Source organism: Pogona vitticeps, chromosome 5, assembly GCF_051106095.1.
Source record: "Pogona vitticeps strain Pit_001003342236 chromosome 5, PviZW2.1, whole genome shotgun sequence".
Classification (NCBI taxonomy): domain Eukaryota; kingdom Metazoa; phylum Chordata; class Lepidosauria; order Squamata; family Agamidae; genus Pogona; species Pogona vitticeps.
The window spans coordinates 148,841,392-148,854,231 of record NC_135787.1 but is presented as its reverse complement, the minus strand read 5'-3'; the positions used below and the strand labels follow the sequence as shown (position 1 = coordinate 148,854,231).

Below are 12,840 nucleotides of genomic sequence, written 5' to 3'. Positions count from 1 at the left end.
TGATGAGCCGTCTTGCCCTCTTGATTTTAAATGGCAATTCTTTTTTATTATTATTAAAGCACAGAATTTACTTATGTGTCTGGCCATGGAAGTAGTGTTGTGGATTATGTGTTGATCTCACATTTATTATCTAGTAGGGTGGCTGTTACTGTTTCTTTAACAGATGTTATTCATTTGAAAACAAATTCTTATCTCCAGGATAAATCTCTATGTTTATAACATAAAAGGTTATATTGCACAGGAAGAAATAGTGATAAGGTGGCAGACTTTCTTGGCTCCTCAGAGGGGGAGTTTATTAAAAATTCAGTCATTGTAGCTACAAATGCTACCTCTGCTTTAAACAACTATTCAGCTATGATCACAGCTCTAAAAGGTGTACTAACTCAAAAACAATCCACTATTATAAGAACAAGTAGCACTAAGTGGTTTGATAAAGACTGCTGTGCACTTAAAAAACAACGGAGAGATAAATATATAACCATTATAGGAGTGAAAATTTAATTATTTTACCACAAGAATATCACAAAATTAAAAAGCAATATAAACTACTGATAGCTGTTAAAAAGAGAAGTAATTCAGGAACGATGGAATGCATTAATAGAAGCCTCATTAAATAAAAAGTCAAAATTATTTTGGGGTCTTGTGACAGATGCCCTGAGTTCCTCTTCTAATCCACCACTCATACTGTAACATCACTGCAGATATCTGGGAGCAGCTTTTTCTTGCTTTGTTCAATGATATCAGAGAGGGTTCAGAGGATAGCCCCCCTACTACAGTTACACTGGATACTCCATCTTGGAATGCAGTTACTCAATTTGAAATAAAGTCCTTGATCAGCTGTATTAAAGCAGGTAAGGCCCAGGGAATTGATACCATTCTGCCGGAAATGCTAAAAGCCAATGCAAGTTGTTGGGCCCCTTTGCTGGCTAATCTGTTCACACATATTAACAACTTAGGTAAATTCCCTGTTGATTGATTAGGGGCTATTATTATACCAGTTTTTAAGAAAGGTGATAGAGGAGACCCATCATTTATAGACCAATCAGCTTATTGTCTGGGGGGGGGGGTAAACTGTATGCCAGTTATTTAAATCAGAAATTAGTATCTTGGATAGAAGACCAGAATATGCTGGGAAATAAGCAGGCAGGATTTAGAAAAGACAAATCAACAATAGATCACTGTGTTCTATTATATCACCTGGCTGAGAAATTTATGACCTCATATGGTAACGGTTTATTCACTGCATTTATAGATTTAAAATCTGCCTTTGATTCTATACCAAGAGACAAACTATGGATAACATTATGTAATACTTCAATTGACAAGAGACTGTTGTATTTGATTAAATGCCTGCACTAGGGAACTACACTTTGCATTAAATGTGTGACAGAAGGGGAATCCCTGTTTCCGGGGGGGGGGGGGGTCTGTCAAGGCTGTATATTGGCTCCCATGCTATTTAATCTTTATTTAAATGATATGTATCAGAGTTGACTTGCACCAGACTTTCATCCACCAAATTTGGACGAAACCAAATGCCCTTTACTTTTGTATGCAGAAGATGCTATTTTGCTTCCATAGTCAGAAATTGGCCTTAAACGCCAAATGCGGGCATTTATGATCTACTGTAAAAATAATCAATTGACTATAAATATTAGTAAACAAACATTATGGTTTTCTGTAAACATGTAGTACCAAAAAAAGTGGAAAATTAACGGGAAATACATTGATCAAGTCAAACAATTCAAATATTTGGGCATTTGGTTTCATCAGAATCTCTTGGACTCCTCATAGAAAATCTATTATACAGACAGCTCAAAAAACCATCAAGGCCATTTCCCGATTCTTTTTTTAATAAGAGGGCCCAATTTATACCAGCTGCCATTAAGGTATTTAGCACTAAAAAAGCAAAGCAAGGCAAAGCGTGCTGCTTATATTGAGGTTGAAGCTAAAGTTCAACCTCAATTACTCTATGGAATCCCAGTGTGGATTCTGGGCTTCCATCTAAGTGTTGAGAGTGTTCTTGCAATCTGTTCTTGGATTGCCAAGATGTGTTTCTGTAGCAGGTCTGCGACTCGAGATGGAAAATACAGCCTGAAGAAGGACATTCTGATCCTTCTTCAGGATATCTATATCTCCTTCAGAAGGATGTTTACACCAGCTCTTGGTCAAAAATCTTTCCAACTAAACTGAATTTTTAGGCCTAGCTATGGATTTCCTCCATATTTATGAAATGAAGACAGCTAAGGATATTATTGAAAGAAGGATCAGAGAGATTGGTTTCCAACATTCAATAGAGAATGCCCAGAAAATCTGTTCACCCATATATTTTGGTTTGAACTTAGAATTTGGCCAAAGAGCTAAGTATTTCAAAAATCTGACAATCTCAAAATATTGACAATTTTTTTTTTCAAGAGCCAGATTTAACTGTCTTATATCTGCTGTATTAGAGGGCTGCTATCGTGGTGTATTTATTACATATATGAAAACTGATTATGTCCTTGTAATAATAGAGAATTTGAAACACTGCAACATGTTCTCTTTACATGTAGTTATTACAAGGTTGATCGTGCCAGGCTCCTACACCCCTTAATGAGAAGCTTTCCAGGAAGATCATTGAACTGGTACAGAAGATACCTTTTAGAAGATAAAGTCCATTACAGAACTTGTGGCTAAATTCTTCTCTCAGCCCAGAAAACACAAAAAAGAATCCTGATGTTCAACTAATTTTAAACTTTTAAATTTACTTTGTGAATTTATACTGTACCTCTATTGTGTTTTATTGAGCATTTGGCTGTAGAATAAATTTGTGTTGTGTTGTATTAAATGTAAAAACACTGTATTTCCAATACTGTGTTTTCAGCTATGATAATGGGCTGTCTATAATGTCCATGTTCCTTTTTCAAGGACATAATGGCATGTCATCTAGAAAACACAACAACAGATCCACAAACTGAGGTGGATCATGGCTACCGTGTCCAAGGCCAACCATTTGCTTTGGACCCAAGTCCTGTGACAGACTTCAGAGACCCCAGAAGCAAGAAGGACTGAGGGTGCAGAAAGTAAGATGGAGGCCTCACTTGGGAGTGAGGAGGCAAATGAGCCACACCTGGAGGAGGAGTCTGGGAGAGGTTGGCAGGACCCAGACTTAAAGGAGGGGGGAGGGAGAAGAGGGAGAGGACTCATCACAGCAACAGAGGGGGAGATAGGGTGGAAACCTCAGAGAAGTCCCCTTCCATCTTCTTTGCCCTCTTTGTTTCTACAGGACCCCTAGATGGGCAAATGGATCCACTTCTCTGACGGTAAAGAACCCAGGGGAAGGGAGCGGGACATCCAACCTCAGACCCTGCAACAACAGCACTGCCATCTAGCCAAGTCCTAGTCCACCAGACCTAATCTGACCCAGAATCTGCACTGTTGGAGGAAGTGCCACAGTGAGTGCTTGTGGCAGATCCTCTGTAGGTTAGACGAACTGCTGGGATTTGGACACCTCCATAATTTATGCCCAGCACTACTAGTCCTCTCTAAAGGGTGTTAGCTAGCTGGAGTCAGTGCTGCAAATTAGAATTCAGCCCCGTACTGGAAATGCAAAGGTGGAGTTAATGGAATTCAGGCCTAGCTAAGGACAGAGAGTGACTGGGGGATCATGAAGTTAACTAAGCCTGCCTGTGGACTAACAGGATGGGGAAAGCTACACACCTCACTGATCCTTGTACAGTGGTGCCTTGCATAACAACGATAATCCATTCCAGGAAAATCACCGTTAAGTGAAAACATCGTAAAGCAAAAAAAAAAAAAAAAAAAAAAAATTGAAACGCACTGAAACCCGTTCAATGCGTTCCAGTGGGGTAAAAACTCACCGTCCAGCAAAGATCCTCCATACAGCGGCCATTTTCGCTGCCTGTATAGCGAGGAATCCGTCCCTAAACACAGCGTCCATTTTGAAACTGCCGATCAGCTGTTTGAAAAACATCGTTTTGCGAAGAATCGGTTCCCGAAGCAGGGAACCGATCATTGCAAAGCGAAATTCCCCCATTCAGACCATCGTTTTGCAATCGCAATTGCGATCGCAAGAAGATCGTCATTAAGCAGATTCATCGTAATGTGGGGCAATCATAAAGCGAGGCACCACTGTATCTTCTTCTTCTATTCTAATAAAGGCCAGCTCTAGCAACAATTAGAGCTGGAGTTCATGGAGCTTATGGTCAAGGAGACCCTCCCCATCACCTTCACCTTGTGCAGCGGCGAGACTGGTCATAGACACTCAAATGTCATATCCTATAATGATCACATCTGAAAGAATAAAAGTTATGGGCTGTGTGGGATGTACAAGATCTCTTACTTGATTTCAAAATTTGAAGTAGTGCCTTAAGTCATTGATGTGATGGTGGAGAAATACTTTCAAATGCCTATTCATAAGACTCCAGGTGCTTCTCATCATTGCTTGATAACTGTGGATAGCTCTCTCTCTACTTTGGCTTGGAGTTGTTCTCTATTATTAGGTTGCATGAGCTTACTTGTGCTTGAGTCTTTCACACAGAAAACATAAAGGTTTGTTCTAGCTTAATACACAATATGCCTATCAACATTCCAAGACCAACACTATACGGTTTTCAGTTAATATTTTAATGTACTTTCTACCATGCATTTATTTTATACTTAATACCTTAGACAACACATAAAGGCTAAAATCCTGTAGCTTAGTGTGGCAAACTGCACTAGAGTAGGCCCACTGAACTGATGGGGAATTGGATCCTCCATAAATTCCATTGATTCAAATGGGCTTACTCTAACTGTGACTTACTTCAGCATAGCAACTTGCAACTAGAGTAGATCTATTTGAATCAATGGTACTTACAGACAAGATGAGTCACTAAATCTCCACTGACTTAATGGGCTTACTCTAATGTTATTTATCTTGCAAAGCACCGGGATTTTGGCCAATAAATGTGAATCATGGTATGTTGAACTTGCACATGTATTCTTTAAGGCCTATTACTGGAAGTTTGTTTCAATAATATGTTACTCATCCACATTCGCTCTGAAGCTAAAATTTGCTTTTGCAAAATGTCAGATTCTTCAGCACTTCTGCTAGCCCTCTTTAGTCTTCAACCAATTTTCCTCTTTACTACCAAATGCCAACAAAAACTGCCAGGCTATCTCAGCTAAGAATATATTATCCAGTATATTCCAATTATGCTTTTTAAACTTTAATTCATCCAAAAGGCAAAGCTAAAAGTATTAGACACCTGGCATTTCAAAAACTGCATTAAACAGCACTATTAATATTTCTCTTAACATTCACTACATCTTCACTATTCACTGTATTTATTTATTTATATCTACATTTATTTATTTATTTATTTATTTGATTTATCTACATAATCCACCCTGACGCATAAGGGCTCAACCTGAATATGATATAGGGTAAACCAATTATTTGTATATTACTCAAAAAATGAGTAGGTCAGATGGAAAGCTCTTTAATATAGATTGAGAGCAAAGACCAAAGTCCAACTGAAATGCATGTGGGACTTTGATGATGCAGCTGTTGTTGCCCACTTTGCTGAAGACCTCCAACAACTCATGAAACGTTTTAGCAAGGCCTGCCAAGACTTTGGACTAACAATCAGCCTGAAGAAAACACAAGTCATGGGCCAGGGCGTGGACTCACCTCCCTCTATTACCATCTCCACACAAGAATTGAAGGTTGTTCATGACTTTGTGTACCTTGGCTCAACGATCTCTGACACTCTCTCCCTAGATGTCGAGCTGGATAAATGCATTGGCAAAGCAGCTATCATGTTCTCTAGACTCACAAAGAGGCTATGGCTCAATAAGAAGCTGACAGCAAATACCGAGATCCAGGTCTATGTGTTTTTGTTGTGGATGTATTGTTGTGATGGGGGGGGGGGAGAGATTATCTGTCACTGTGATTGATGGGTGTCTTTATCTGAGCTGATCACCATAATCACCCTATCTCCTGAAAAAGAGAAAAGCTGTTCCCACAGCTATAAATACTCAACCACCCAACAAACAGCAATAGAGCATGGACAGAGTTCCTACTCCTGTTCCTCTGAAGATGCCGGCCACAGAGACTGGAGAAATATCAAGAAGAACAACCTTCAGAACACAGTCAAAGAGCCCGAAAAACCCACAACAACCAAATCTCTTCTGACTTAATCAGGAGCTCACCTACCACTAGATGTACCACAACAGTGTGAAAGACACTGGCCTGGTCAGGACACAACGTGAAACCAAGTTTTAACTTTACTGTACCTACATGACTTGTAAGAAAACTGAAGAAAAGCTGTGGGGTTCAATATTGCCCCATCTGCTCCATCTGTCCCCTAATATTTAAATTATAAATTATGATTTAAAAGGTTTTTGTATGTTTTCTAAGCTGGTTGCATAGCTCTGTGAGTTGGACACCCAGCTGCAGAGCCAGAGGTTAAGAGTTCAATTCCCCACTGTGCTTCCCAGAACAGCCAGCCTGTGTGGCCTTGGGCAAGCTGCACAATCCCAGTATGCTGCCAAAAGAAGGGAATGGTAAACTGCTTCTGAGTTCATCCTACCTAGAAAACCTAGAAAAATATTTAATCTTCAATTAATATTTATTTATTTTATTTTTATTTATTATTGGATTTTTATCCTGCCCTTCTAGACAGGAGTCTACTCAGGGCGGCTCACAATATATTGTACACAAACAGATTAAAAAAAAACCAATTAAAATCTACAATAATAATATGATCAAGATGGGAGGATAAACAACAAAAACCAAGAAAAGTAAAATCAAGTATTGGCAGGAGGGAAAACCTGCCTAAAGAGCCAAGTTTTTAATTGGCTCTTAAAAACACGCAGCGAGGGTGCCAGGCAGATCTCTGACGGCAAGCTGTTCCAAAGTCGAGGGGCCACCGCTGAGAAGGCCCAGTTTCTTGTTCTTTCTTTTTGGGTCTCTCTCAGCGTCAGGCCCCTCAGCTGTCTTTCCTGGCTATGGCGTGTGACTCGAGTAGATCTAGGTGGGAGAAGACGTTCTGCCAGGTATCGAGGTCCTAAACCATTTAGGGCTTTGTATGTCATCATTAGCACTTTGAAGTCAATGCGGAAATGAATGGGCAGCCAATGCAAAGCAGCCAGGATGGGAGAGATATGCTGGAAATTTCTCATTCAGTCCTGATTACACATGGGCACTTCGTATTCGTATCCCTGGGAATATGAATACGAAGTGTGGCACCATAGTGCCGCAGAGATCTGTTCTTTCCCATCAAAACCAGCCGGTCCACTCACTGGTCACATGTCTGTTGTCGACATCACGCCAATCACGGAGTAATCTGACCAACACTTCCCTGCCTCCCTGCACAACCGACCACTGAACAGCTGAGCAGAGAGTGGTCAGCTGTATGGGGAGACAGCAAAGTGCTGGCTGGGCTACTTCAATGATTAGCACAATGTCGACAACGATGAACACGCACACTGTGTGTCAACCAGTGAGTGAACCGGCTGGTTCTGGTGCGAGGGAATGGACCTCCTTGATACCTGTGGTACCATACTTCTTATTTGCATCCCTAGAGACATGAATATGAAGTGCCCATGTTTAGTCCTGATTAGAAGTTGTTTATCATGCTCACAGAGCATTGTCGTCCACTGTTGTCTGGAAAACACAAGCCCAGCACTGCACTTTAGGCAAGTGCATACTTTTTTTAAAATCTCAGATCTATTATACATTTTCAAAAAGGACTACTAAAATAGATACAGGCAGTGAATTAAAAAACGTATATTCTTTATTTTTTTCTCCCCAGAAAAGGGTTGAACTTTGAAAATGTCAAGAGGAAGGTAATTTCAGACCTAGGAAACTCCTTTGTACACTTCCTTTGCTCTGAGCAGGAAAATTGTAGGTGGTGTAAAGTGTTGGTAAAACACAGCTCCGCAGATAATATTGGATTGTAACTTGAAACACTCCAACAGCAAAGACCACATGGAGCTGCAGTTCAACAACATATGGAAGACTGTCTTTTCTCTACCATGATGCAAGAGGAGGTCTTCAGTTAAACAGTTTTACTCTACACTACAGTAGTTCTTCTATTGATCTAGCATTGTCCTGGTGAAAAAATTGAAGTCCTTTTGAAGTAAACATTGTATCTGAACATCCTGATAATCAACGCATCATCAAACGCACACAGAGAGAAAATCCAGGAATCAGAGGTAGGGCTACCAGATAAACAAGCCAGAAAATTATTTTTCTTCCTAAGAGTCCCCTGTGGCCAACTTGACTTCTGCCTCTCAAAACACAAGGAACAGGAATGATTCTGTCCACACTGTGTAGGTTTATAGCTTACACAGGTCAGCAGCATATCTAAATGCTGAAATGAAGCAGTTATCACACAGGGTGATGTTAGTTAGCCATACATTGCCCAGTGCTGACCACCAAACAAGTGCACATGTATTTCAGCCTATGCCTTTTGTCTTTCTTGAGAAAGACATAAGAATACCCCTTTTCTCTCCAGTGTAGGTCTGAGAAGCCACCACGTACTGCCTCCTAGCTGACACACACACACACACACACACACACACACACACACACACACACACACACACACACACACACACACACACACACACACACACACACACACACACACTTTCCTAGTTTAAAAAATAGGACAAAATCATGGATTGTGTTTTCAGTTTTATCTGGTGTTTGCTGGGGCTGATGGTGTTAAAAAAAATTAACCGACCATAGCTCGTTTTTAAGATATATGGTTTGAAGTGTCAGTTCAGATTTCTAACCATTTTTATTGACTGTAACGCTGCTATTAACTGATTATGCTTAATACCTACAAGGTTAAGAGCTATTTATAAGTCAAGAATAGTCTGTACTGAAAACGCTATTGTTCTTACACATCTAATGGAACTGCCCAGGCATTCGTGTCTTTATGGCACAATTCAGTGTCTTTTAATTAAGATATAAGCTTCATTGTGTTCAACAGAAATACATAGGGCAACATTCTGCTGAAAAGTACAACAGCGTGAGTGATATGACATCAGTTAGCAGGAGAGATTGCTAGTAATTAAAGGGTTTCATGTTTCATCCGAGGGCTCACACTACTTGTGCACAATGAGACTGATTGTGCCCAAGCCATGTGAACCTTGGGCTCAAATCAGGGATTTTTAATTATTTATTTACTGGCAACTCCCCTGCTGTATAACACTGATGCTGCACAGTTACTCAACAGGATTTTGTCCTCACATGGCAAATGGCCCAAATTTTGTACTTTTCAGTTCTATGCACTATATAAAGAGATTTATTGGTACTCTTACTTAATAGCAGAAAAATTAGTCTTGCAAAAAGAAAAGAAAAAAAAGGAAAAGGTCAATATATTCCATGATTGAATCACTAATTTTTCAATTTATGAGGGCTCTATACCATGACAAAGCTGTCAAATTAAATCAGAAAAATACTGGGCCTTGGTAGGCTTCATGATTCCCTTCTAAAATAAAAAACCCTACTATACACAAAGACACCAATAAACTCCAAAAATGTTAACTCTGTAGCACTTACTGTATCTTCATTTTTAATCTATGTTAAATATGTATTTTATAATTTGGTCAATAGTAAATTCATTGCTCAAAGCTATATCGCTGGAATGATTAAAATTAAGCATATTCATGATTAATGTAACATACTGTGTCGTTGGTGTTCTATTTAACTACTGTTTAAAACAGATAAAGCAGATTTTCAGTCATTCTGAAACACAATAAAATAAAGTCACCTTTTTAAAAACAGCATGATGGGTCTACACATATAGTAAATTGGGAAACATAATTAAAATAATCTTACCTATAAATAAATGGTGCTACTGTGGCTGTATTTGGGTGGCTGTATTGCTGTTGCTGAGGAAGTTGGACAATGCTGTTTCCTGCTGCTTGCCCACTAGTGACCATTGAAACAGCAGCAGATGGACTAGGGGTAAGAGCTGTGCTGGATTCTTTCACTTCAGAAGATGGGGGACCAGAAGGAACATATGCTTTCTCATTAACCTGGGACTTTGCTGTTGACAGGGGTTGATTTCCTTTAGCGCTTCTTAGTTTTTCAGTCTCTTTGCTTCCCGGACATGTCGGTGAAGGGCTCTGCTTTGATGTTGGTACTTTAGATCCAGGTTTTGGTATTCCACTGGATGATGGTATTAAACTTTCCTTCTTGGCTGATGTAGCCTTGTTCCCCTTAGGTATCAGGCTTGCAATTTTTGAGGTCTTTTTTGCAGGCGTCTCTGTGATCTGGTCCTTTTCTTCTTTTGCTGTTTTCTCTGTGCAAACTTTATTTTTGTCCCTGTTCTTTTCCTCTTTGTCCTTTGGCTGCAGCAAAGACTTTTTATTGCTGAGATTTTTGCTTCCAGCTTTTGGAGGGGTTAGTTTAGGAGATATTTTAGGACTACTGCTGGTGGAGCCACCACTGATAAGCCCACTACAGAAGCCATCCATTTCACCACACTCTAAAAAGGCTTCATCTTCTTTCCCACTTTCACTGGGGGCTGAACTTGATGACAAAGGGGCCCGTAGAACAGTCCTTGCATTTACTAGCTTGAATTTTTCTAACATGGATTTCTGCCCAGACGAAGGAGGTTTTGGTCCTTCAGAAAGAGGTTTAAGCCTATCTGAAGGTGGTGGAGGAGAGGTTGCAGGACTAGGCTGTTTGACAGATAGCATGGTAGACGTGGCACTATGTTTGACATTCATGGATTTGCTGCGCCAAGGCTTGCTGGAACTTGGAGAGGGGATGGCAGAGACCGGCTGCTGCCCAGTGCTGGTGGGATGCTGTACATTTCCATTCATGCCTGTAGATGGGTGAGGACCTTTGGATGATTCGACTGTACGAGGGGGGGGGGGAGAAGAAACAGAGAAAGGGGAAGGAGTTAAATTTCCTGTAATACAAAGTGCCAACTCAATTGGCTGCACATTTGAAAATGTAGCTACAACTAAACACTGCAAAGACCTGTTCCTGTGAACCTAGTTTATATATGGAAGATTCCCCCTTTCGTTAGTGCTTCAGAATTTTCTTTTTCCTACTTCTGACATTACACTGGGATTTAGAAATACCAATTTAATGCTGAAATTAAATTCTGTATATATACTATACCACAGTGTGTTAATTTTGTATTCAGCTAGAATAGCTTTGGTTTGTCATTCTCAGTTATGAAAGGATGTTGACATAACAGAATTCTAGGTTCGTCTTTTAACAGCAGGCACAAGCATTAGTAGTAAGTGCTATTTCTCTCAGGGCTGCCTAACTCATAGTTTGAAAGGAAAAGAAAAGAAAGAGAAGGTTGAAATACTTGGGAAATATTGGAAAAGACAGAGGTAGGACTTTCCAGACATAGAAGGAAGAAGAGGTAATGTTTATTAAACCAGAAATAATTGCTGGATAAGAGATATGAACAGTAAAACAAACTGATTTGATTTCAAAATCAAAACCATCAAAATGCAGTGGTGCCTCGCTTAACAATTTTAATTGGTTCCAAAAAATTCAACGCTATGGGAAAACATCGCTAAGCGAAACGCGTTTTCCGATAGAGATGCATTAAAAACTGGATAATCCGTTCCAATGGGAATGGATTGCCGTCCTTAAGCGAAAATCGCCATAGGAAACATCGCTAAGCGAAACGCGGTTTCCCCATTGGAATGCATTGAAACCTTTTCAATGCATTTCAATGGGGGAGGGAAAAAATCACCAAAAATGCAAAAAGAGTCAGAACGAAGCCAGATTTGGTTAACGAAGAGTTTATTAAATGCACTAAAGATTTCAAGCACTCTAAATCCTTTTTAAACAATTTAAAACCTTTTAAAAATAGCGAAAACGGAGCTGTCAAAAACATCGCTAAGCGAAACAGGGGGACCTAAACTGTCATCGCTAAGCGAAGCAAGGTCCCAAACATCACTATGCGAAATTTCCCCATTGGAAACATCGCTAAACAGAGCGCAAGATCGCTCCTAAAACCTCATCACTAAGCGAATACATCGTTAAACGGGGCAATCGCTAAGCGAGGCACCACTGTAATAGATTGTTAAGAGCAGAAGTAAGATTTGTAGCAGCTGCAACAAAAGCTACAGGAATCATTCCCCTAAACTGGAGTTTACGTATGCTTACAATGGTTTGCCCCACACAACATTGGCAAAGTTGAATTTTAGTATACCAAGTGCTTTGATCGTACAATGTGGAAAATTCGACTGTAAACCAATATATAATTAGATACATTAATGACACATTAAGATAATTCTAGAGCACATGCTCCAGGAGTGCACTTCAGGAAGTGGAACTGAGATCATAAGAACCTACAGAGCAACTATCTGTGAAAAGAGACAATAATAATACATAATTAAGTCAAGTCAATTCTGACTTATGGTGACCCTTGTAAAGTTTTCCAGGTAGACAATACTCAGAAGTGGTTTGCCATTCCCTTCTTATGAGGGCTTGCACAGCGTGCCCAAGGCCACACAGGCTGGCTCTACTTGTAGGAAGCACAGTGGGGAACTGAACTCCCAATCAGATATCTAAACCAGCCAGCTAAAAGAGATAATACTGACCTTGATATAAGCCAATGTCCTGGCTGAAGGCCAAAGTACACACTACATCAAATATATAGTTTGGGTTTCTTTTCATGCTTTTAATAGCATCTACAGGAGGGCTGATACTTTTTTACTGCTGCAAATCACCCCTTAAGTTGTACTGATTCAAATAGCAGCTTTTTGAAGGCGGCATTTTTAACAGGAATTGTCTAAAACAGTTGGAACAAAGAATTTAAAAGCCCTTTGCCACCACCCTGATAGTCATTCCCACCACCCCAGCAT

At 39.9% G+C, this 12,840-nt stretch overlaps 1 protein-coding gene across 10 annotated transcripts in view; it reads right to left on the bottom strand.

The window, feature by feature from the left end:
• Positions 1-12,840, bottom strand: part of NAV3 (neuron navigator 3) — a 630,491-nt gene that overhangs the window by 162,536 nt on the left and 455,115 nt on the right. For all 10 annotated transcript variants that reach the window (XM_073000344.2, XM_073000345.2, XM_020804110.3 and 7 more), the window contains one exon: positions 9,836-10,862. In XM_073000344.2, coding sequence (XP_072856445.2) covers positions 9,836-10,862 — 1,027 coding nt within the window. The remainder of the gene's footprint in view (positions 1-9,835; positions 10,863-12,840) is intronic.